The sequence below is a fragment of the Schistocerca americana genome, chromosome 7 (assembly GCF_021461395.2).
Source record: "Schistocerca americana isolate TAMUIC-IGC-003095 chromosome 7, iqSchAmer2.1, whole genome shotgun sequence".
Classification (NCBI taxonomy): domain Eukaryota; kingdom Metazoa; phylum Arthropoda; class Insecta; order Orthoptera; family Acrididae; genus Schistocerca; species Schistocerca americana.
Window position 1 is genome coordinate 146,803,828 of NC_060125.1, and position 27,133 is coordinate 146,830,960.

General features: G+C 42.0%; 1 protein-coding gene across 1 annotated transcript; it reads left to right on the forward strand.

The window, feature by feature from the left end:
* The first annotated feature begins 1,580 nt into the window (after positions 1-1,580).
* Positions 1,581-26,915, forward strand: LOC124622614. The gene is made up of 3 exons (XM_047148379.1): positions 1,581-1,653; positions 20,654-21,003; positions 25,875-26,915. The coding sequence occupies exons 1-3, from the start codon at positions 1,645-1,647 to the stop codon at positions 26,731-26,733; spliced, it is 1,218 nt and encodes a 405-aa protein (XP_047004335.1). The 5' UTR covers positions 1,581-1,644; the 3' UTR covers positions 26,734-26,915.
* The last annotated feature ends 218 nt before the right edge of the window (positions 26,916-27,133 follow it).

Below are 27,133 nucleotides of genomic sequence, written 5' to 3' on the forward strand. Positions count from 1 at the left end.
GGGCACAATATTTCGGCGATCGTACATGTCGCCATCATCAGGTGAACTGACGGACTGAGGTCCTGTGAACGCGCCGGCACGGTCATGAGGAAGTCCGGCGTGTACCAGATTCTGTGTCAATGTGGCAAGTCGTATATTGGTCAGATGATGCGTACTGTCGAGGATCGATGCCGTGAACAGCAGAGGCACACTCGACTGATGTATCCGAGCAAGTCGGCGGCCGCTGAACATTGTTTGTCGGAAAATCACGCTACGGAGTATGAACGCACGAGGATTCTGGTACAGACGTCGAGATACTGGGACAGCGTTGTTAGAGAGGCCATCGAAATTCGCACCAATGACGACCTCATAAACCGAGTCTGTGGCTATAATCTTAGCAAGGCTTGGGAACCAGCGGTTGGGTTAATCAAGAGTAAATCGAGCAAACGTATAGTAGTGACGACCACGGCGGACAGAGCCATCACTCCGACGTCATCTCAGACACCGTCGCAATCTGTTCCACCGCGCGACCGTGGCGCGGGGCGCGGACAGCGGAGGGAGCGCGCCGCGGGCGGAGGGCATTTAAATCGGCCGCCGCCGCGACCGAACCCAGTTCCCTCTGAGCAGCCATAGCGTACGGATCTCCCTGCCGGCACGTTCACAGGAGCGCAGTCCGTCAGTTCACCTGATGATGGCGACATGTATGATCGCCGAAATATTGTGCCCCTTGGACACTATAGACCGGCAGTACACCCGCGGATATTTTGATTATCAAATACGCCGGGAGAAACTCAAGAATCATATTTTCATTACGTTTATGAAATAATTGACGTTTGTTTATGTAGATTTCATGGAGTATATGCAATGATTATGCTACTGTTTAACATTAGATTTTTATCATGATTTCTACCTTATATTGTAAGATCGATATTATTTTATGTTCGGGTTAGCAAATTGGTCTTTCTGTTTACATGTAAAACTCTACCAAATATGTTCTTCAAAGATAGTCCTGTTCATTGCACGCAGTAGGAAACTTATCATAGATGTATATCACCGAAATATTATTGTATCATATGACGAATATACTTTGAACAGATCTTTCACAAATTTCTCAATATTTTGTACAATTGTTGCAATTATGCCTCTGATTCTCTCTTCAGCACTTTTCTGTTTACGCATGTTATTAGTATGTTTGCCTTTAAATATCCTGTGTGCTATGCTGAAGTCATGACATGCTCTACATAAGCGACGTGGTCCTTGTGACAGATGAAATGCTGTTGCCTAAACTGTTTTAGGCCTGTAAGTACTCATGTATATTTTGCACATCTTCGGAGAAATTTTGTGACATTTCCTGTATACTACATGTATTTTTTGTACCTTTGGATAGGATCCGTGAAGATGGTCTGTGACTGAAACCGGCCGATATTTGAGCTTCAAATAATAAAGCAGCCGGATGTCAAACATGCATTTTATACGTCTAATACGTCTTATCGGGAAAACATACGCGCCCGGTGGACATCTTATCTTTTCCTTATCTTTCTGTATGTATATGATGCAAAGAATGTTAACGAACAATTTCTTTTAATCCTGTGAACTGGATTAGGAAACTTTGTGCGCTGCACCTTTACGTTCTTTTTGAATTTGTATTTTGAAAGCTACCTGAAAATGGATATGGTGAGTAAAAAGATACTTCTATTTCCACTTGTGATATAGGCTTTCAAGGAACGTCGCACTTGCGTCATTTTCTGGCAACGATGTAAGGTGCCGGACGGCGGTGTCACAGACAGTATTGCACCCACCTATTATTCAGGCGAATCAGGTTTCGAGACTCCGTCTGGACGTGGTGATCCAAGTTTACTCCATTTTGTACTTACTCAAAATCACTTCTGACGAATAACAAGGTGGCACTTCCTCCCTCATTCATATTTTTCTAAGTTTTCCTCTCTAGTGAACTCATCATCAATTTGACGTTTACCATCAGCTCTCCCATTAACCCTTCAGAATTTCCGAAAATCTGTTGTCAGCTGATAAGTAACTCATTATGATGTCTTAGTGTATAAAACTCCACCTGCAACAGTGGTAATGTTTAGAGGTACTATGGGTTTTTTATTTTTCTGACCTGATCCGAAATAACCGACAAAGCCGTTACTCAACGATACGTGTACCTAATAGAACATAATTTTATCTAGGGGAACAAGATATGACCGCGCACGTAATACTCAGTAAATATATAGCTATTTTCGGTAATGTTTACAAGCTCTTTCTGAGTAGTGCTATTATTTGTTGCATAATTTCCACGCCAGAGATTGAGTACAGCCCGTTTTGGCAAAAAGTCCGTCGTTTTTGAAGGGGTTTCGTACAGTTTCTTTCGTGCAGTCAAGTAGTACTTCTGTCTTCAGTGTTTGCGCAAGATTATTTCTTTCTCTGAGGAACGTCGGCTCAGTGGCCATATTTGCCGTATGATGGTTTTTTTCCCTTGAGACGTGACCTGCAAGGACACGGTTCTGATACGTGGTGTTCAGAACACTTCAATTTGAAATTCTGTATATGTGGCATATGTATGCAGACTGAAAAGGTCTACAGATTGACATGTGAGTAACACCTTTGTTAGATTATTTTGTCTGTTCGTATGTCTTTGCTCATTAGACAGTCTTGCGTTCTGTTACTTGTATTGTATGTTAGTTTTCAATATTTCCCCTATTATGTGATTAGTGTTAGTGTGCTGTGTACTATTTCAGTTCAGTTCTTTTGCGATCTCTGCATTTACATTCTTTTAGCTTTCTAATTCTTTACCACGATCTGTTTTGTCTCTGCTCGTTTCTGTCTTCTGTTGGATTAAGTAGAATGTAAATTGAAGATCAATTTTTGCGCATCATCCGTGTATGGGCGTCTCAACATATATCTGGAGTTTTGTCCAGCATCTATAATTCGCAACAACGAAACTAGGTGAGAATATTAGCACGGACTTCAGAATCACACCTTCTTCAATTATGCTTTAGTGCAGAATGGTGTTTCGCATGTTCGTACCTGCAGAGCAGCTTCACAGAGCGGGTTGTTGACACGCCAATCTGGCGAGCGTGTACAGATATTTATTTTGAGAAGGTTGAGGGAGAAAATAGGAGTGGCACAAGGACGTGACTGTAAAAGCTGGATGATACCGTATCTCATGACAATTTCCGAGATGTGATTGACAGAACTGGCGATGTAGCTAACGTAACTCAAAGCGAAGAGCACTGTTTCTATATATACATTCTAGTAGACGTAATGTAAACTTCTTCGGAGCTATGTGACAGTACAGCATTAGAGAAGTGAAGTCAACGTTTAACATTAAGAAATCTGTCCTCACTGGGACACGAGCCAAGATCCTGACAGAATCTTAAAAAAAAATGGTTCAAATGGCTCTGAGCACTATGGGACTTAACTACTGAGGTCATCAGTCCACTAGAACATAGAACTACTTAAACCTAACTAACCTAAGGACATCACACACATCTATGCCCGAGGCAGGATTCGAACCTGCGACCGTAGCGGTCACGCGGTTCCAAACTGACGCGCTTAGAACCGCACGGCCACACCGGCGGCGACAGAATCTTCATTACTCTTTCTGATATACCAGCAGATACTTGTTCATGAGCTCATAAAGGAGAACATGACGCTTAGTGATGCCATTCACGTGCCTGAAAATAAGTTCACTGTCGGAAGTGACAAATACAGCAGCAAATAAACGATAAAATTTGCATCCTATTGTAAGTAGGCTGTTTAGGTTTTTATATTGGTAACGTCACGTAGCGCTCTGCATGAAAATCACTGGCTGTGCTGTGTGCAGTCTGTGGCTGGGTGGCATTGTTGTAATTTCGCTATTGTAGTGTTGGGCAGTTGGCTGTTAACAGCGCATAGCGTTGCGAAGTTGCAGGTGAGCCGCCAGCAGTGGTGGATGTCGGGAGAGAGACGGCGGAACTTTGAGAGCGGACGATCTGGTCGTGTGTCCATCAGAGACAGTAAATTTGTAACATTGCATATCATGGACTGATATATATATATTATGACTTTTGAACACTATTAAGGTAAATACATTGTTTGTTCTCTATCAAAATCTTTCTTTTGCTAACTATTTCTATCAGTACTTAGTGCCTTCAGTAGTTAGAATCTTTTATTTAGCTGGCAGTAGTGGCGCTCGCTGTATTGCAGTAGTTCTAGTAACGAAGATTTTTGCGAGGTAAGTGACTTGTGAAACGTATAGGTTAATGTTAGTCAGGGCCATTCTTTTGTAGGGATTTTTGAAAGTCAGATTGCGTTGCGTCAAAAATATTGTGTGTCAGTTTAGTAATGATCAGATTAAGTAAAGAGATGAATGTCTGAGTACGTTCAGTTCTGCTCAGCTGTTTGAAAATCAAATAACGTAAGGGGTTTACCAGCACAATCATTCACTAATTTTTGTAAGGGGACGTTACACTATAACAAACGGTATGGCCTTCTATGAAATACATCGAAGCTGTGGACCCACATACAAACAAGACCTTTATGATATATTACGAACTACGTAGACTTCCTGATTATTATGCATTAAGTAGCTAACGGTGCGATAGCGATATAGGGAAATTTCAGCATCCTTTCGGAACTGACAACTGTCCACTTTAGCATGTAGGATTCAATTAAAAACGTAGCTATATAATTATAATTACGGCTGTAACACTATGATTAGCGTTTCGAATAGCGGAATGAATACTTTATTTGATACAAGTGTAGAATGAGAAAAGCTATGGCCATTTCTGTGCGTTCCTAATGTTGGTTATAATGACAAATTTTACTGCTGACTTGTTTGAGTTGAGATTATTCACTGCTCTGTCAAAATCTGACTACATTTTTGGCTTACCAATTTTTTCAAGAGTAACCTCCTTCTCTTCTTCTATACTTCTTTGTGGCAGTTCACTCTGACGTATTTTCTCTGCTGTGTGCCAGTCATCTGCCTATCTTTCTTTTTTGCGTTTAATAGTTGTGTTCCTTCTGCATCTCGTAGGTTAGAAGCTTTACTTTTTACTTTTCTGAAGCTGAGTCTTCATGAACACTATTTGAATTTTTTCTACGACCATATCGTTCTCAGTATCTTAACATCTTACTCTCATTTATCCTGACGGTTCTCTATGCATTTCCTTTTCGTTTAAATCCTAGCAAGCTTTATCGCTGGAGTACTACTTCACTCTTAAAATTCTTCTATTTTCTTTCTTCTTCTACCCTCAACATCGAGTATTTCCTGAGCCGACCACTTTCCTTTCACATTCACTTACGCTATATCTATAGTGCCCTCTCATCTATTAATTAACATGTTCTTTATTGTATTGCACCGTCCGTCTGTTTAACTACTCTAAACGTTTCTTTAGGCCATTGGACATTACCTTACAGAATGTTCACTTCATCTCATCGAGTCTGCCCTCTTATTGCAGCTTTCCTACCAGCTGTGATTTTCATCTTTGTTCACATATTCTGTTTTTCCAATTCCTCAATTTCCACATAAACTCTCTTTATTTTCTGAACGTTCCATTTTGAGGTGGGCATGTTAACCACTGCTGTGATGGTTACTGTTGGTGGGTTTTAAGACCTCATAATAATAATTCAGACGCTGCCTAATTCAGTGTAGCTTACCCTATAATCTAGCTCCCTATTTGAAAGAATCCCGCCACCTACTGTACCATTCACTGCTGCTATTGTTGTTACCCTGTACTTATCTGACCAGCATTCTCTTTCCTCTTTCCACCGTACTGCACTAATACATACTGTTTAACTTTATCAAAGCAGTCTCTCTTTTCACACGTTCAACATTGCATGTTTGGATTGTTAGAACTTTATTATTTTTCGTCCTCCTGCTTGATAACCCTCTCCTGAGCATTCTCTTAAAGGAAGACTAGTTGAACTCCGGAATTCTGGTCATTATAATATATTTAATGGTTATGGATACACTATGCGCGTTTTTGCCTGGATTTTTACATCCTCCAGTCGTCAGTCCGTGTTAACAGAGATTATCCGAATATTAACTACACATGACACCTAATGGCAGAGTCCACACAGACGAGGCTGTCCACAGCACGCCGCCGCTGCGACTGTTTGCTGCCTACCGCTTTTCCCGTAGCGCTGCCTCGCAGCTAGGCCTCCGCTCCGTGCATGTGTCCATGACGCTCACATGGGAACTTAGGTTTGTGCCTCAGGATCTTGGCTCCTGTCCCAGTAATCTCTGGCTCTGAATGTGTGTGTGTGTGTGTGTGTGTGTGAGAGAGAGAGAGAGAGAGAGAGAGAGAGAGAGACAGAACTGGATCGCAATATGTCTCTGGTTTCAAATTTATCTGCTATTCATGAGGTTTCTTCTTCAAATTCAAATGGCTCTGAGCACTATGGGACGTAACATCTATGGTCATCAGTCCCCTAGAACTTAGAACTACTTAAACCTAACTAACCTAAGGACATCACACTAGACCCAGTCATCACGAGGCAGAGGAAATCCCTGACCCCGCCGGGAATCGAACCCGGGAACCCGGGCGTGGGAAGCGAGAACGCTACCGCACGACCATGAGCTGCGGACGTTTCTTCTTCAAATGTGTAATATTTCGAACAAACATTTTTATTTATTACGGAAGATGGTTCAAATGGCTCTGAGCACTACGGTACTTAACTTCTGAGGTCATCAGTCCCCTAGAACTTAGAACTACTTAAACCTAATTAACCTAAGGACATTAGACACTTCCATGCCCAAGGCAGGATTCGAACCTGCGACGTAGTGGTCGCGCGGTTCCAGACTGTAGAGCCTAGAACCGCTCAATTACGGAAGAGAAGCGGATGATAATTTTAATGTGTTTTCGTCATTTGTGAGTTAAATGAACGTTGCCCAACAGAGGAGAGAAGCGAAGGGCATGACATATGCGCACATGTCACACTTGCAGCCTATGGGCAAGTGGAGCGATCGCGTGATATCCGCGATCACGTGCCCAAGCTCGTCATGTGTACCTGCCCACATCATGAAGCTCAGTGGCTTGTCTCACTAAGCGAGGACGCACTGGTGATCTTCGGCAACTTCCGCCAACGTTCGCGAAGGGTATTCGCACTCTCTCTCGCACACCGCAGACACACCCAGACCACGCCCATAGGCCACGCGCTTGCAGGGTTCTACCATAGAGTCCAGAATTGTAGTAATTACTTAGAATCATGTACAGTGGGAGTACACGACACTACACACGTTACCACTTGGAAATGGCCGAAACTGGTGAATGTGACCGAAGGTAAAAAAGCAACTGGAGCTGTTATTCGAATCAAGGCAACATTGCTTTGCTATGTCTGTTCAGGCAATGCTTCAAATTCCCCTTACATGGAAAGATTGGCTGCCTTCTTTGTCTTTAGTGAATCTAGCACATGAATTTCTAAATTTTGCATGAAAATTGCAGTTTATTAGTCAGTCCTATTAGAGTAAGTGATTTCTTACATCCTGTGACTATGAACCGTATTGCTGTGTATGGAAACGAAACAACGCTGCTGATAGTATATTTGATACATATAAAACATAACCAGAAATAACCACATTATAAATAAACAAATAAGTGGTTTTGGGATCATCTCTGCATATTTGTAATTCCAGGCTGATGTTTAGTGGCCAAATCAACAACTTAACATCTAGTTTTGTGCTATACATAGCTAATATTACTATAATTCCCGATCTGGCTTTCATTGTCCGCAACTGGTACCATAAATGATAAACATTCTGATGGTATGATATAGAGTAATGGTGTAAAACGCTAAGAGTATTGGCCAGTTGTAATAGTAAATCAGTTAACAAATAAATGTCGCTTGACACACAGTCTCGTGAAACAGGAAAAACCTGACACCACTCTGGAGCCATGCTTGTCAGTGCAACTATTTTAATCAAATCTTCTAGGTTTTCAAGCCACGTGACTTCGATTAAACCACTTGAGCCATCTTCGTCAGGAGTAAAGCCCACTGTTTTATGGAGCACGCTCGATATGCCGTTTGTATAGGCGCTGTTGCAACGTGTGGAACATTCTAGAGCGGGCCGTAGTGAGCATTGCTCGGGAACGTGAGATAGCCAGCTGATAACCGCTCCAGCCCACCACAGGACCGGGTGAGTGAAGAAGTGTTGCGACGGGACGGCGCCACGTTTGAAACTGTCGCTCCCGACGTCCTATAGCTGACATTAGTCTTTGTTGCCATTCAGAATCCAGAGCCCAACCCCATGCCCTGCAGTGAACGACTGGTCTCGATTACGATTGTTTATTCTCGTCTCGGTCCCCCAGTAAAACGGACGAAACGATGACTCATAAGAGCAACACTCCTTCTGATGCTAATGCTGATGCTGAGTGAACGTCTAAGGAGAGCAATCAGCTATCACCATCAGTCTCCTGTCCACCACCCATGACACGAGCAGTGGACCCAACCTGTGTACAAGAATACGCCTCTGTTCATAAATTGTGCTTCATTTACGTTTTTCATGGAATGTTCAGCTGCGGCCACCTTTACTCACCATTTGTTCAATACGCCGCATGTGCTCAGTACAACACTAAGCAAAGGTGCGAATAGAAAATGCTTCTGCATTCGTAGGCGACACCGTACACATCTAGTATTCGAGGACGTGCGTCATCTTTAGAGGGCCGTAACGTATCTTGTATTCTGGAGGTGAACCGGAACACTGGACTCACTCCATGTTTTGGCAACTAGCACTCCATCTTTCTGGTCGTTGTTCCACAATATGGAAATGCTTCTGCATTCGTAGGCGACACCGTACACATCTAGTATTCGAGGACGTGCGTCATCTTTAGAGGGCCGTAACGTATCTTGTATTCTGGAGGTGAACCGGAACACTGGACTCACTCCATGTTTTGGCAACTAGCACTCCATCTTTCTGGTCGTTGTTCCACAATATGGAAGAAATGTAACCAGATTCGCTTCCTCCGCTGGCTCCAGTAGCGAACTATTTCTACTCTTGACGGCAATGGCGTGTGCTCAGTACATCGCTAAGCAAAGGTGAGAATAGTAAATGCCCGTGCATTCATAGGCGACACTGTATACGCCTACTATTCGAAGACGTGCGTCGTCTTTAAAGGGACGTAACGTATCTTGTATCCTGGAGGCGCCCCATCTTCCTAGTTGTTGTTACACAATATGGAGCCGGCTTCGCCACTTCCTCTGGCTCCAGTAGGGAACAATATTTACTCTTGACGGCGTAATATCGGGCATTTTAATCGAAGTGACGTCACTTGACAACAGAAAATTTTATCGATGGAGGCAACCGTCGAAAACTCCGAGGACAAACACAACTACTTATTTTAATGTGCATCACGTCTTTAAACGCCTTGTGTAGACAGACACAGAATAACAAAAGGTCAGACAGAGAGAGAGTTACGGTCTGTGAGTGCGGGGGGGGGGGGGGGGGAGGGGGGGTGCGAGGAGAGAGAGAGAGGGATGATAAGAGGATTGGAGACAATGGGAGATAGTAGGGGGCGGATTGTTCGAAGTTTACCAATGGGCAGTGACAGAGAGGGGTGGGGGAGGAGCACTAGACTAATGAGCAGTTCCTAAGAAGTACTGCTTTGAATAACAGTCAATAAAGTTCTATCGCCACTGGAGTACAGCCATGCCCCAGCACCCTCCGACATGACATCTCCCAATGGCCAGAATACGGCTGTGTACAACATCTTTGTGGCATTAGTCGCCTTATTAGTTTGAGGTTTAATGTTGGATAGGACCTGAATAACTCTAGTAGGGATCCAGTTTGAAACTTACTATGAATATTTACTGTGTCTGTTCGCCCAGATCAAATTGGATGCGTGATGTGATCAGGTGAATTTAAATTTCTCCAATTTCGGTGTCTGTGGAAAAGTTATACTGTATCTATCAGATGGGAAAAATGCCACTAGCACAAGATAAACATCTGCTGGGCTGGGTGTGCAACTAGTGAAGTTTCTAATACTGCAGTTTTGCTGTGACTAGGAGGGTGACTGTCGCATTATATTTTCAAATGAAGTTTTTTTATTACAGGCTGACTTGTAGATAGACTGATGTCTAGATTATGTGTGTGGCCGATGTTTCACTTGTAAGTCAGCGAAACTAGCGAGTGATATGGCATTTCCGTTATATTTCACTTCACGTTTTATCATGTTTTATTATGTAGTACATAGTCCGGCCCCAGTAGCTGAGTGGTCAGCGTGACAGAATGCCAATCCTAAGGTCCCGGGTTCGATTTTCGGCTGGGTCGGAGATTTTCTCCGCTCAGGGACTGGGTGTTGTGTTGTCCTAATCATTTCATCCCTATCGACGCGCAGGTAGCCGAAGTGGCGTCAACTCGAAAGACCTGCACCAGGCGAACGGTCTACCCGACGGGAGGCCCTAGCCACACGACATTTCATGTAATACATATAAGCTTATGCTGCTCTAAATTGGCGAACAGGCAAGATTGGTAGACCTATCTCTACAGAAAGCCACAGACGGTCACGAACCATGGGAAAGGTGGTATCAGTAGAAGCAGTGTCGTTCTGGAGCGTGTAGAGGGAGCGGTGATTTACCTACAAGGCTTTACGTAAAGAGCCATTCTTTGATTACTTACATTTACTGTTTAAATGTTTGTCACGGATCCCAGCTATGCTGATGTCGTTGTCCACACTGACAGGTTTGTAATTATAATTCCAGTAACTTTAAATTAGTGCTAGAAGGGTAAATAAAAATATCAGTTAACGTTTTAAATCACGAGCAGAATGAGATGGCCAACAATAAACGTACCTTGAGGGCCACGCGCGAAACAGGCTAGCTCATTAGGCAATTTGTAACTTGAACACCAGAGACTCGTGAGACGAGTGGATATTTCGTCTTATTCAAATTTTGTTAAAGTCCAAAAAAAGGTTGGAAAAAGGTTGTAAGGAAGTCTAGCATTCATATGCATGATGGCCACATGTTGTTACTATGCTTATTTCAGTTTATCAGAAGTAAGTAGAGTTCAAATGGGCCTCAACTAGGCAGTGTTCAAATGAGCCTTGGGAAACGTTTATAATAGGCAGTTGTCGATTAGTATCCCGGCAGGCAATTCGTGTGCGCCTGTACGATTCTTAAGTTTGTGTGATAGTATTAATCCTTGAATTGCCTCGTAAAATATAATTATATGATACTGCACAGACATGGAAATCGTGTGGAGAGGTCTTGCGAACTGTTATGGTGTTCAATAAACGATCATTTGTATTCGAAATCTTTGATGCAGACATTGCTGCTGGTCTGACTTACAGGATTTTTTTCAGGCCGCAGTCATGTCGGAGATTTGATGTTTTACGAGATTCCTGATATTCACAGTACACTCGTGAAATGGACCTACGGGAAAATCCCCACTTCCTCGCTACCTTGGAGATGGTGTGTCCCATGGCTCGTGCGCCGACTATAACACCACGTTCAGAGTCACTTGAATCTTGATAACCTGCCATCGTGGCAGCAGTAACCGAGCTGAAACTACGTCAGACAGTTGTTATCTCGTATAGGCGTTGCCGTCTGCAGCGCCATATTCTGCCTCTTTACAAATCTCCGTACTTGAATATGCATGCGTATACCTGTTTCTGGGACGCTTCACTGTATATTTTTTGTATAAAGTGTTTCAGTCATGGTGTGCGGTTTGCCTTTTTATTTTCCGAGTTTTCCCGATTCTTTATAAAGACTTAATTTGATGTGCATTGTTAGTTCTTCCAGTGGAATAAGTGGTATGTAACTGAAACACGAAAATTTCTAATTAGCTACGAACGGAGATCTTATCCCACAGCCGTAGTACTGTCTCGCTGTATGATAGTTCTCGTGTGTGTGTGTGTGTGTGTGTGTGTGTGTGTGTGTGTGTGTGTGTGTGTGGGCGTGTGTGTTTGTATATTTGTACCGACTTCCTAACAGTGAAACGCTTACATAGAACAGGCATAAACAAACGGAAGCTTATCCCCGGTGTTTCATCATTACAGGCGCAGACTAAATGGGCGACTTACAGTGAAACAAGCATATAACCCTTAAAAACATAGATATGAGAAACCAGTGGTTTCTCCAATACGATGTATGGATGAGCGCAGTCATGTCAGTGTTAGAAAACTATTAATGTCTAAAGCAACGTTTATTTCCAAAACACTACAACTGAGACGTAAAATATATAGTGATAAACTGCTCTCGTTTGATTTGATCATTATTCAGGACAGCTAAGTACTTGCAAACTGCGTTTAGACAACAGGCGTATTGGTCATGCCTCGCCAATTCAGTTGCCTCCCAGGTCTCCTCATTTCAACGTACTGAATGACTATTAATAATACTTGTTTTTTTGGGGGGGGGGGGGCGGGGGGATGGATGTTTAGAAACTTTGGCGTTTGCCAGTCCTGTCCAGTGCTTATGAAAACCGGGAAACTAGGAATGATGAGGAGATGGATTGAAGCCTGCCTTCACTTGAACCGTGGCAATTTGGAACAGTTATTGCAATGTGTTTGCTCTCAAATGCATATCGACAGTCTGGATTCCTGACGTGCTCAGTCGTAATATGTTGCGAACATTTTTGGAAAGTGACTATCAACAGCAGTCAGTTAATGTATGAAATGCATGTTTGACCGTCAGCTCCTTTTTATTTAAAACCCAAATATCGACCTCTTTCAGTCACAGAACATCTTCACGGATTCCAAAGCCAAGACACAAGAAATACGTGCTATAGATAGGACATGTTACAAAATATTTTCCAACGAAGAACAAAATATAGCTGAATACTTACAGGGTTAAAACAGTTTAGTCCACAACATCACATCTGTAATTACTTAAATAATGGCGAAATCTCGTACGTAGAGCATTCCATGAATTACAGTACGATATGCAGAAGTTCGAATGCCACGAGTAAGCAGACCAGTACTGGAGTGACAAAGTGCTGCAATTGTACAAAATATTGAGGAATTAGTCAAAGATTTTTACAAAGTGTTTTCGTGGTTACAGTAACGAAACAATACTATAAGATATTAACTACATTTAGAGGAAAACCTCTTATGTAACTTATTAGCGTATGGACGTTGGGTGACATTTAAACTTATTTCTGCACAATGTATTTCAACTTGCTTTTATGTTATAGATACTATTTTCATTACGTTTATGAAATAATTGACGTTTGTTTATGTAGATATCATGGAGTATATGCAATGATTATGCTACTGTTTAACATTATGTTTTTATCACGATTTCTACCTTATATTGTAAGATCGATATTATTTTATGTTTGAGGTAGCAAATTCGTCTTTCTGTTTACATGTGAAACTCTACCAAAGATGTTCGTCAAAGATAGTCCTGTTCATTGCACTCAGTAAGAAACTTATTATCAATATATATCATCGAGATATTCTTGTACCACATGACGAAAATGCTTTGTGCGGATCTTTAACTAATTCCTCAATGTTTTGTACAATTCTTGCACCTATGCCTCTGATTCTCTCTTCAGTACGTTTCTGTTTACGCATTTTATTAGTATTTTTGCCTTCAAATGTCCTTTGTGCTATGCTGGAAGTCATGGCATGCTCTACATATGCGGCGTGGCCATTGTAACAGATGAAAGGTTGTTGCCTAAACTGTTTTAACCCTGTAAGGACTCATGTATATTTTGCACTTCCTCGGTGAAGAATTTGTAACATTTCCTGTATACTACATGTATTTTTTGTACCTTTGAATAGGTACCTTTGAATAGGTCTTAAATGGCTACACAGGATAATTGAAATGGCCTGGGAGTCGGGAGAGGTTCCATCAGACTGGACAAAAGCAGTAATCACACCAATCTTTAAACATGGAAACAGAAAAGATTGTAACAACTACAGAGGTATCTCTTTAATCAGCGTTGCGGGTAAAATCTTCTCAGGTATTGTTGAAAGGAAAGTGCGAGTATTAGTTGAGGACCAATTGGATGAAAATCAGTGTGGGTTTAGGCCTCTTAGAGGTTGTCAGGACAAGATCTTTAGCTTACGGCAAATAATGGAGAAGTGTTATGAGTGGAACAGGGAATTGTATCTATGCTTTATAGATCCAGAAAAGGCATATGACCGGGTTCGTAGGAGGAAGTTATTGTCTGTTCTACAAGATTATGGAATAGGAGGCAAACTTTTGCAAGCAATTAAAGGTCTTTACATGGATAGTCAGGCAGCAGTTAGAGTTGACGGTAAATTGAGTTCATGGTTCAGAGTAGTTTCAGGGGTAAGACAAGGCTGCAACCTGTCTCCACTGTTGTTTATATTATTTATGGATCATATGTTGAAAACAATAGACTGGCTGGGTGAGGTTAAGATATGTGAACACAAAATAAGCAGTCTTGCATATGCGGATGACTTAGTTGTGATGGCAGATTCGATTGAAAGTTTGCAAAGTAATATTTCAGAGCTAGATCAGAAATGTAAGGACTATGGTATGAAGATTAGCATCTCCAAAACGAAAGTAATGTCAGTGGGAAAGAAATATAAACGGATTGAGTGCCAAGTAGGAGGAGCAAAGTTAGAACTGGCGGACGGTTTCAAGTACTTAGGATGCATATTCTCACAGGATGGCAACATAGTGAAAGAACTGGAAGCGAGGTGTAGCAAAGCTAATGCAGTGAGCGCTCAGCTACGATCTACTCTCTTCTGCAAGAAGGAAGTCAGTACCAAGCCTAAGTTATCTGTGCACCGTTCAATCTTTCGACCAACTTTGTTGTACGGGAGCGAAAGCTGGGAGGATTCAGGTTACCTTATCAACAAGGTTGAGGTTACGGATATGAAAGTAGCTAGGATGATTGCAGGTACTAGTAGATGGGAACAATGGCAGGAGGGTGTCCACAATGAGGAAATCAAAGAAAAACTTTGAATGAACTCTATGGATGTAGCAGTCAGGGCGAACAGGCTTGGATGGTGGGGTCATGTTACACGCATGGGAGAAGCAAGGTTACCCAAGAGACTCATGGATTCAGCAGTAGAGGGTAGGAGGAGTTGGGGCAGACCGAGGAGAAGGTACCTGGATTCGGTTAAGAATTATTTTGAAGTAATAGGTTTAACATCAGAAGAGGCACCAATGTTAGCACTGAATAGGGGATCATGGAGGAACTGTATAAGGGGGGCTATGCTCCAGACTGAACGCTGAAAGGCATAATCAGTCTTAAATGATGATGATGATGATGATTGAACAGGATCCGTGAAGATGGTCTGTGACTGAAACCGGCAGCTGATGGCCAAACATGCATTTTATACGTCTAATACGTCTTAACGGGAAAACATCCGCGCCCGGTGGACATCTTATCTTTCCCTTATCTTTCTGTATATATATGACCCGAACAATGTTAACTAACAGCTGTCTTCAAGTTTCTTTTAGCCCTGTGAACTTGATAAGGAAGCTTTGTTTGCTACATCTTTACGTTCTTTTTGATTTTGAAAGCTATCTGAAAATGAATATGGTGAGTAAAAATGTCCCACTTGGGTCATTTTCTGGCAACGATGTAAGGTACCGGACGGCGGTGTCACAGACAGTATTGCACCCACCTATTATTCAGGCGAATCAGGTTTCGAGAATCCGTCTGGACGTGGTGGTTCAATTTACTTCATTTTGTACTTACTCAAAATCACTTCTGACGAGTAACAAAGTGGATTCATCGAGTCAGTCATTGGCACTTCCACCCTTATCCATATTTTTCTAAGTTTTCCTCTCTAGTGGACTCGTTATCAATTTGACGCTTACCATCAGCTCTCCCATTAACCATTCAGAATGTCCGAAAATCTATTGTCAACTGATAAGTAACAAATTATGGTATCTTAGAGTATAAACCCCCACCTGCAATAGTGGTAATGTTTACAGGTACTATGAGTTTTTTATTGTTCTGACATGATCCGAAGTAACCGACAAAGCCGTTAGTCAACGATTCGTGTACCTAATAGAACATAATAGTATCTAGGGGAACAAGATATGATCGCGCACATAATACTCAGTAAATACACAGCTATTTTCGGTAATGCTTACAAACTCTTTCTGCATAGTGCTATTATTTGTTGCATAATAACAGTGAATAAGATTCTATCGCCACTGAAGTACAGCCACGCCAAGCACCCTCCGACATGACGTCTGCCAATGTCCGGAATAAGGCTGTGTACAACATTTTTGTGGCATTAGTCACGTTATCAGTTTGAGGTGTAATGTTGTGTAGGGCCAGAATAACTCTAGTTGGCATCCAGCTTTGAAACTTAGCATGAATATTTACTTTGTATGTTAGCCCAGGTGAATATGGATGCATGACGTGATCAGGTGAATTTAAGATTCCCCAATTTCGGTGTCTAGGAAAAAGTAATGCTGTATCTATCAGACAGGAAAACTGCCACTAACAGAAGATAAACATCTGCTGGGCTGGGTGTGCAACTAGTGAAGTTTCTAATACTGCAGTTTTGCTGTGACCAGGAAAGTGACTGTCGCATTATATTTTCAAACGAAGTTTTTTAATGCAAGCTGACTTGTACACAGGCTGATGTCTAGATTATGTGTGTGGCCGGTGCTTCAGTTCTAAGTCAGCGAAACTGGCGAATGATGTGGCATTTCTGTCATATTTCAGCTCACGTTTTATCGTGTTTTATTATGTAGTACATAAAAGCTTATGCTGCTCTAAATTGGCGAACAGGCAAGATTGGTAGACCTATCTCTACAGAAAGCCACAGACGGTCACGAAGCATGGGAAAGGTGGTATCAGTAGAAGCAGTGTCGTTCTGGAGCGTGTAGAGGGAGCGGTGATTTACCTACAAGGCTTTACGTAAAGAGCCATACTTTGATTACTTACATTTACTGTTTAAATGTTTGTCACCGATCCCAGCTATGCTGACGACGTTGTCCACACTGACAGGTTTGTAATTATAATTCCAGTAACTTTAAATTAGTGCTAGAAGGGTAAATAAAAATATCAGTTAACGTTTTAAATCACGAGCAGAATGAGATGGCCAACAATAAACGTACCTTGAGGGCCAGGCGCGAAACAGGCTAGCTCATTAGGCAGTTTGTAACTTGAACACCAGAGACTCGTGAGACGAGTGGATATTTTGTCTTATTCAAATTTTGTTAAAGTCCAAAAAAACGTTGGAAAAAGGTTGTAAGGAAGTCTAGCGTTCATATGCATGATGGCCACATGTTGTTACTATGCTTATTTCAGTTTATCAGAAGTAAGTAGAGTTCAAATGGGCCTCAACTAGGCAGTGTTCAAATTAGCCTTGGGAAACCTTTATAATAGGCAGTCGTCGATTAGTATCCCGGCAGGCAATACGTGTGCACCTGTACGATTCTTAAGTTTGTGTGATAGTGAATTAATCCTTGAATTGCCTCGTAAAATATATTTATATGATACTGCACAGACATGGAAATCGTGTGAAGAGGTCTTGCGAACTGTTATGTTGTTCAATAAACGATCATTTGTATTCGAAATCTTTCATGCAGACATTGCTGCTGGTCTGACTTACAGGATTTTTTTCAGGCCGCAGTCATGTCGGAGATTTGATGTTTTACCAGATTCCTGATATTCACAGTACACTCGTGAAATGGTCCTACGGGAAAATTCCCACTTCCTCGCTACCTCGGAGATGGTGTGTCCCATGGCTCGTGCGCCGACTATAACACCACGTTCAGAGTCACTTAAATCTTGGTAACCTGCCATCGTGGCAGCAGTAACCGAGCTGAAACTACGTCAGACACTTGTTATCTTGTATAGGCGTTGTCGTCTGCAGCACCGTATTCTGCCTCTTAACAAATGTCCGTGTTTGCGCACACGAAGAAACAAGCGTTTTCTCGTGTCTCTTATGCTAACGCCAAGACTTGAGCTCTCATTGGACACTAATATGTGACGTAATTCTGTCTGACGCTTGTAAGACGGGAGGAGGGGTCTCTTGTTAAAATTTTTCTCGTTTTATGAGCCCTGGCTCGCTGTCGCGAGTTTCGGAGCTAATTATGTTGGTCGAGATGGAGGAATTAGGGACGCTAATAGGAAGGAGAACATTCCATTTGAGAGAGTGTTACAGTAACTTGGTATTTCAGTTCTGGAGAGTGCTGAAGTAATGAGGAGATTATGAGTAAAGCTGATGGCTTTCTGGAGAGACAGAGCGTCGGAGAGCAGTTGGTGATCGTTCGAGATCCAAGACGGCAGCTAAAAATGGCGGTCTTCTCGCTACTGTGTTAGGAATTTAATGGAGTTTAATGTCGTGTGAAATTTAGAAACCCTGTGATCATATATAGAGTTTTGTCTCAACCAAACTCATGATTTTTAATTTTTCGTTTAAATTCTTTCGCGATTCGGGACTTAATGGTTTGTTACCGTGCATTCTAAGAGACCATTGACTTACTGATTAACTTATCTGTTAATTAATTAATGTGTGTAAATCTTATGCGACCTAACTGCTAAGGTCACCAGTCCCTATGCTTACACCCTACTTAACCTAAATTATCCTAAGGACAAACACACTCACCCATGCCTGAGGCAGGACACGAACCTCCGCCGGGACCAGCCGCACAGTCCATGACTGCTAACTTGTCTGGTGCATGGATTAATTCTGGTGCATGCAACCTCTAAGTAAGAACATGGATAACGTAATTATTTATGCCAAATCATGTGAAGTATATTTGGCCGTGGTCTTTGGAAATAACGCCTCTTTTCCACAGTGTTTCCCAGTACCTTGAGGGCACAATATTACCTGCCTATAATTGAAAGAATCTGAAACTTCTTTGTATTTCAGATCATTTTTCAATGAATTCTTTCATCGTGTACAGTTTGTTCCATCTTTGCAGATAGTTAAAAAATAAACGTGTATTAATCAAATTCCTCTGAACACCATTTTAGTAACTAATTCATCCCATGTAATTTCAGTACCGGTTAACTGAGGCCATCAGTCATACATATATGTGGAGGACATTGTTTTTCTATGACGATTAAGTGATGCTTATTTCCTTCTAAAGCTGTAGATATCTTTCGATCAGCCTGTAGTCAATAGGAAATATATTTGTTTTAATCAGTGATGTTCAGGCATCTGGCGACACTTGAACTGAATAATTAAAAAAGTCGAACAACGACAGCTCTCGAGGCACCCCCCGCCCTCCCTCCCCCTTGCCCTCCCCCCACCCACGCAGTAACAGTCAGATTTCATTAGCTTATCCTGCCAGCAAAGTGATAGTCTTCTGTCAACATTATCCATCGATCAGACTGCTCTCCTTGTGCTTCACTGCCTCTGACTCAATCACGATGTCATTGGCAAACCTTTCATTTTCTTCTCTCTGAAATTGAATTACATCGCCAAATTTCTTCTTGGTTTTCTTTACTGCTAGTTCAATGCACAGATTGAATAACATCGGACATAGCCTACAACCCTCTCTCTCTCTCTCTCTCTCTCTCTCTCTCTCTCTCTCCGTTGTCAGCCACTGCTTCTCTTCCAAATTCCCTCTTATAACTGCAATCTGGTTTCTGTACAACATTTAAATCATCTTTCAGTCCCTGTGTTTTATGAGAAGGTTTCGCTAAATATACAAATGCTGTAAATATAGGTTTAAGTTATCTTCTAAGATAAGTCGTAGCGTCAGTAATACCTCACGTGCTTCTACATTTCTCCCGAATCCGTACTGATCTTCGCCGAAGTCGACTTCTACTAGTGTTTCCATTCGTCCGTAATTCGTGTCAGTATTTTGCAAGCGTTACCTATTAAATTGATAATTCAGTAGGACTCGAACCTGTCAGCTCCTGCTTTCCTTGGAATTGGAATTATTACATTCTTCTGGGAGTCTGCCTGCTCCATGATTTTGAGGGACGTCGCCTACCCCAGGTGCCCCATTTTGAGTGACGTTGTTCAGTGCTCTGTAAAGTTCTTTCTGCAGTATCATATTTCCCACCTTCTCTTCTTGCATAATATTGTCCTCGGTTCATTCCCCCTGAATAGCCCTTCCACCCTTCCACTTTCCGGCTTCCCCGCCACTCGCTTGCTTAGTACTGGTATGTCATCTAAGCTTTTCATATTTATGCATCTGCTTCTCTCTTCTCAACAGGTCACTTTAATTTTCCTACAGGCGGTATCTATTTTTCCCATTCACTTAAATTTCTCCCTTATATTTGTCGTCTACCAATTCTAACTTTGCTATTTGGCACTTCTTGTCAACCTCATTTTTAGATCCACGTACTCATTTTTCCTTGCTTCATTTGCTACATTTTATATTTTTGCTCTTTTCCTCTGTTATATTCAATTCCTGTGCCTTATTCATGGATTTACGCTGGATTTCGTTTTCTGCCTGTTTGATTGCCGCCTGTCTTCGCTATTTTATTTCTTAAGGTTACCCATTCTACTACTGTATTCCTTACACCTGTTGTAGTCCATTGTTGCCTAATGTTCCCTTTGAAACCCTCAATTACCTCTGGTACTTTCAATTTATCCAAGCCATATCTCATTAATAGCCTAACTTCTTGCAACTTATTCAGTTTTAATCTGCAGTCCATACCAACAAATTATGACCAGAGTCCATAGAGATACATGTAGTATTTTGTAGATTTAACATTTTAGAAAATGACGCACAATTTTTTTGTCGAAATTTAACAATTTTTTATAGATTCTATTATTCTTGAGGAATTTATAGTCCTTGCTCCTCATCAAAATGAAAGTATTTATCTAATGATCTCATTCATTCACAGGACACCACAAAAATAATCCGATGGCTGGCCTTACTGTCACTATGCATATCTGCATGCAGCACAACAGTGAATCTGTCGTGCCACACGTATCCTACACCAGAATTTAGGGACAAGTGTATAGAATGTTCTGGTATGCAGGTGAAGGCTGTGCCGAAACTACTGCCCAGTAACCTGGAGTTGCTACTAATGACTGGTACAGCCATCACGTTTGTGGACAACAGAACCTTTGAGAGGTCCCAATTGCCGGAGCTAAAGTTCCTGTACATGACTGCTGGTGTGCTGACCGGTGTCGGGGCCCACGCCTTCTGCTCCTTGCCGGCCCTGAGAATGCTCTACTTGGACAACAACCGGTGAGTATTACAGTGTACGAATCCTTTCCTTTAATGAACCGTTTAGCCGACCACTTTTAATCCATACCAAATACTATTCAATCCTGTTAGCTACCTTCAGTCTCCAAACTTTCTTATTTATGCAAATGCACTGCCCGAAATAAAAGGCGAACCTCCGACAAGACACTGTCGGATCTCAGTGTAACTTTGCGTGCCTGTACACCATCAGTGGGTATGTAAATAAACAGAGATGCAATTCTCTGTAATAGTTAGAATGGCCATAAGAGTATATTAGTGTTTTTTATATTTGGTGTTGTCACCAGGCCTGGTAGGGTATGTAAGAGGCATGAATAGCAGCAGATTTTGAGTGATCACTGTGACTGACATCGAGGTACCACGTACTCATTGTGGGTCTCCATTTGGTCGTCTGGTTGAACTGTAAAATATCCAGATTTCTGAGGGACTAGGATGTGACAATGGCCCGATGTTTGTCGTCGAGGTTCCAGTCAACCAAGTCAGACCGTCACCAGGTAGGATCACAGTATTACCCACCAGATACATCGCGACTCCTTCACATCTGTGTCTGCTGTCTGAAAACGAGTAATGTGCTTCCTGGAATATTCTGTGACATCCTGCACCACTAGTCAAAGACTACCAGCAGCCGGTCTAGGGAACTAACATGCCGTTCGTAGGCTGCCGTTAATACTGAAACACAAACGCCTATGTTTGGAGTGGTGCTGTGACTGGAAAGCATGCACTGCTGATCAATGGCATCGCATTATGTTACTGATTCCGCACTACCCCAGATGACAATAATCGAGAATATGGCGGCGACCTGGAGAGAGGTTCCATTCATCCAATGTCTTAGCGTTACTCTTGCCATCGCCGTCTGGGGTGCCATCCGGGGTAGCTCCAGGTCATGACTGGTATCGTCATTGAGCGAATTCTGATTGCACAACGCTACGTCATGGACGTTCTGCGTTCTCACGTGTTACCTCTATTTCGTCAGTATCGTACTGCCATTTTTCAACACGATAATGCTCGCTCACACACGGCGTATGTCTCTGTGAACTGTTTGATGACGTTGAGGTACTCTAGTGGTCAGTGAAATGCCCAGATTTGTCTCCGATAGAACATTTGTAGATTCGGTGCGAGCGTGAAGCATATCGAGAACAAGTTATAAGATTCGTGGGGCTGCTTGCCTTAGGAGACGACACAACGATTTTATGATATCCTTTATAACAGAATCAGTGCATGCATCCGGGCCAGAAAGGGTACAACATCATACTGATAAGTGCACTCAGACTACGAAGTAGTTTGGCACCATTGAATCAACATCACATACCTTCTCAACTCACGGAGTTTCATTTCTTTTATTCACCATTCCCACCCCTCCCCTTTCCTACTATTCATTTTTTGTGATGCAATGTATTTTTTTTCTAACGTAACCTAAAAAAATCAATTTTAGTAGTGAAACTTTTGTTCAATAGCTGAGTGCAATGTAACTGAAGGAAGAGGATGAGGTGAGAAAGTAAATGCAATACACTAACTAAATATAGGATTTTACAAATATTCACTTATGTAGTATTTGTTGCGTAACTCATACTATACTCGTTGGTTATTCGTTAATGCACTTAGATACTTGGAAAGATACTGATTTACAAAAAATGTAGAAACTAATTTATTCTGTTTATTTTCGACCTCTATTGAGATGCAGTAGAATTGTTTTGAAAACTCTGCTGGTATCGTTTACAGAATGTCTCTTTTAAGTTAACTTTTTCACAATATGTATCCGTCTCATACTCTTCTCTCTCAGCGTGCTCAGAAACTATTATAAGGAGTTGTTTCAACACACAGAATTTAAAGTCTCAAGAAAAAATTCATAGCTTTGAGAATAGTTTAGATCTATGGACCGTTTACAATAACCAATGAGAACATGTGAAATTCTGCTTTTGAAATACAGTCAAGATCATTACACTTTGCATTGTCGATAAAATTATAAATCGGGATCATTGTTTTTCTCTTGTCAAAAAAATGCAGCCTTTGTCTAAGCTAATAGTGTTTAAGGAGAACTGAAACAATGTGAGTCGTCCAGCATCTTCTAGAAGGGTAAAGACTACCCACAAACGGACTGTAAAGCTAGTACGAAAAGGCTCAGCAATTACTTAAAATATTTTAACTACAATTAATTTGTTCAATAATTTGTAAAGTACAGTATTTCACAATCTAAAGTAATTTTATTGTGCAGTGCATAAGTTAAATGAACACCTATCCGCATTCTGGACAGTTCTCTCAGTGGAACTTATCGACTGTTATTCAGGAACGCAAAGTAGTATCACCCTCAAAAGCTGTCGCTTTGCCCTTGTATCTGTACAGTAATTTATTACTCACATTTCCTCCTCCTCCTTTCCTCTAGAAATGGCTCTGAGGACTATGGGACTTAACTTCTGAGGTCATCAGTCCCTTAGAACTACTTAAATCTAACTAACCTAAGGACATCACACACATCAATGCCCGAGGCAGGATTCGAACCTGCGACCGTAGCGGTCGCGCGGTTCCAGACTGTAGCGCCTAGAACCGCTCGGCCACCCCGGCCGGCCTTTCCTCTACGCGTCTCTTCCTTCCACCTATCTGCTTCCATTTTCTTCTTCCCCTATATCTTTGTCTTTCTCTTCCTACCCCCATCTCTTTCCATCTTCTCTTTCCCCGCCTCTCTGTCCATCTCATTCTCCACCTCTCACTATTCTTCCCTTTCTCCCCCTTACTCTCAGCTCAGCCACGCCCATCCGCAAATATAGCCTCCAAAATGCAATCTAGTACAACCCTTTTTCGATTTCTCTTTCTGGTGTCATATAAAACTGTAGAATCTTGCCACTTGTTGCGAAAAATTGCTACGACCTTTGAATAACGCGCAAATCACAGAAGATACAAGTATAATATTGCAACCAGATGCGAGGAATACCCTTGGAAATCCTCTTTAACACGTGCGAGAGAACAGTAAATTGTAACAAGTAACGTAGTGAAGCAGTATTGCTTCTATTCTTACGGTGGGTAATAGGTGAAATGTGAACTCAATTAGATGAGTGTTAGTCGACAAGTTTACATTTCAAGTAGATTTGACTTCTGTTTAGGATATTCGTGGTTGAGATATGTGTCCGACCATTCTGATTTAGGTTTCCGATAGTTTCCCTGCATCACGTGAGACATCAACTAAGATGGTTGTTTATGCAGAGTCCTGACCTTTTACCTGCTCCATCTTCTGATTCTGTGTTCCACGTATAAAAGAGCCCGAAGTCGACGATATGTTCAACGTTAACCATCCATTCTTTATGGTGGAGACCAAAGTGCAAATTTGCAAGCAAAGGGCGAATTACGTGTTCAAGTTTCAGGCATGGAACGAAGCAAAGGAAAAATACTATGGAGGAAACGGGACTATTCTGTACCATTTGTTTAAGACGTACACTGAAGCTCCAAATAACCTGGTATAGGCATGCGTGTTCAGTGTCGGGCGTAGTTGTCACATCGGTTACTGCTGCTACAATGGCAAATTATCGAGATTTAAGCGAGTTTGAACGTGGTTTTATAGTCGGCGCGATGGGACACAGCAACTCCGAGGCAGCGATGAAGTAGGGATTTTCCCTTACGACCATTTCACAAGTGTACCGTGAATATCAGGAATCCGGTGAAACATCAAATCTCCGACATCGCTGCGGCCGGAGAAAGATCCTGTAAGAACCGGACCAACGACGACTGTAAAGAATCGTTCAACGTGACAGAAGTGCAACCCTTCGGAAAATTGCTGCAGATTTCAATGCAAGTGTCAGCGAGCGAACCATTCAACGAAACATCATCGATATAGACTTTCGGAGCCGAAGACCCGCTCGTATACCAGTGATGACTGCACGACACAAAGCTTTACGCATCACCTGGACCCGTCAACACCGGCATTGGACCGTTGATGACTGGAAACATTTTGCCTGGTCGGACGAGTCGCGTTTCAAATTGTATTGAGCGGATGGACGTGTACGGGTACAACCTCATGAATTCATGGACCCTGCATGTCATCAGAGAAATGTTAAAGCTGGTGGAGGCCCTGTAATGGGGTGGAGAGTGTGCAGTTGCAGTGATATGGGACCTCTGATACGTCTAGATACGATTCTGACAGGAAACACCCACGTTAGTATCCTGTCTGATCATCTGAAACCATTCATGTGCATTGTGCATTCCGATGAACTTGGACAATTACAGCAGGACAACGCGACACCCCAAACGTCCAGAATTGCTACAGAGTGGCTCACTGTTCTGAGCTGAACACTTCCACTGGCCACCAAACTCCCCAGACATGAACATTACTGAGCAAATCTGGGATGTCTTGGGACGTGCTGTTCAGAAGAGATCTCCACCCCTCGTACTTTTACGGATGTATGAACAGCGCTGCAGAATTCATGATGTCAGTTCCCTCCAGTACTACTTCAGACATTGGCCGAGTCCATTCGAGTCCATGCCACGTCGTGTTGCGCCACTTCTGCATGATATTAGGCAGTTTTACCTATTTCTTTGGCTCTTCAGGGTATATGATTTGTTGATTGAAAGATGGCAGAGGCAATGAAAATTAAAAACTACGAACAGAGACACAAATTGAACGTGCGATACGTACTACGAGGAACTCAATGTAACACATACTCTCAGGACACGTGAAAATGAGAACAGTAGTAACATACAAAGTGCTGTTGATCCACTACCTCTAACTGCCATTTGAGTTCAGCTATTGTTCAGTTTCTACATCAATATGCAATACTGAATTATGTCGTTACATTCTAATCCGTGTTATAGATGTTTTGATAAGTAGTACTGCTACAATCAAATGAATTTTCCAACGTCTTTTGTTTCAGGTTGGAGATTCTAAATGAACTGAGTTTCAGCTGCAACCAGAATTTAACATTTGTAAGCCTGCAGAACAATCGCAGCCTTTTCAAGTTGCCACGTCTCTTTAGCCCTTCAGTGGAAACGCTGATGCTAGAAAACTGCAGCCTAACGAGCATCGACGTTGCTACCGTGGAGGGTATGACCGCCCTCAAGGTTCTGTCTTTGACTGGAAATCGAGGTCTCCAATGCGACTTCGTGAAAGCGCAGTTTAAGCAAGCTCGACCGGATCTACAGGTCATCTGCGAAGATTCCGCTGGAGATACCCTTTCCTCTGTTTTCCCTAGTGACGAAGAAAGAACTTCAGAAAAGTCACTCTACGAGCCACATTCCACCATCAATAATACGAAGAGTATCATTGATGACGAAAAAACCACTTCGGAAAAATCATTCACAGAGTCAGATTTCACCATCAAAAATACGAAGAACATCACTGGTGACGAAAAACACACTTCAGAACAATCACTCACAGAGTCAGATTTCACCATCAATACGAAGAACATCACTGATGACGAAAAACACAATTCAGAAAAATCACTCACAGAGTCAGATTCGGCTATCGGGAAAACGATAAAAGATAACACTGACGATATAAAACGCAATGAGTCAGATATCGACAGGAAGAACAAGGAAAAAGATACCAATGCGAATACTGCATTTGGTAATTCGCTAAAACCGGTTATTGTAATAATTATCACAATTATTGTAATACCTATAATTATTTTAGTTGTGTTCTGTGTATACAGGTATAGAAACAGGCATAGAAACTCTGTGCAAAAATCACAATCAGATGACCCTTCTGAACAACCCTTGAATGAAATCGCATAGGGAACCTGCCTGTTGTGTATCGATGCAACGTGCCCACGAGAAGGTGCAGCAGAGACTAGACACTCGCTGCAGGCAAGAACCTATAAACACAGAAAACTGTCACCAGTCACGTTTTTTAAATATTTATTTATTCTTATAATCTAGTTTTTGAAGCTTTTGAAGCTAACCTTCAGATGAGACACAAGGAAAATATATGTACACTCCTGGAAATTGAAATAAGAACACCGTGAATTCATTGTCCCAGGAAGGGGAAACTTTATTGACACATTCCTGGGGTCAGATACATCACATGATCACACTGACAGAACCACAGGCACATAGACACAGGCAACAGAGCATGCACAGTGTCGGCGCTAGTACAGTGTATATCCACCTTTCGCAGCAATGCAGGCTGCTATTC

What these genes read in the sequence shown, in the direction of transcription:
- LOC124622614 (XM_047148379.1), top strand. An exon ending in CTCTACTTGGACAACAACCG is followed by an intron (nt 21,004 to 25,874) that starts GTGAGTATTACA and finishes CTTTTGTTTCAG; the next exon opens with GTTGGAGATTCTAAATGAAC.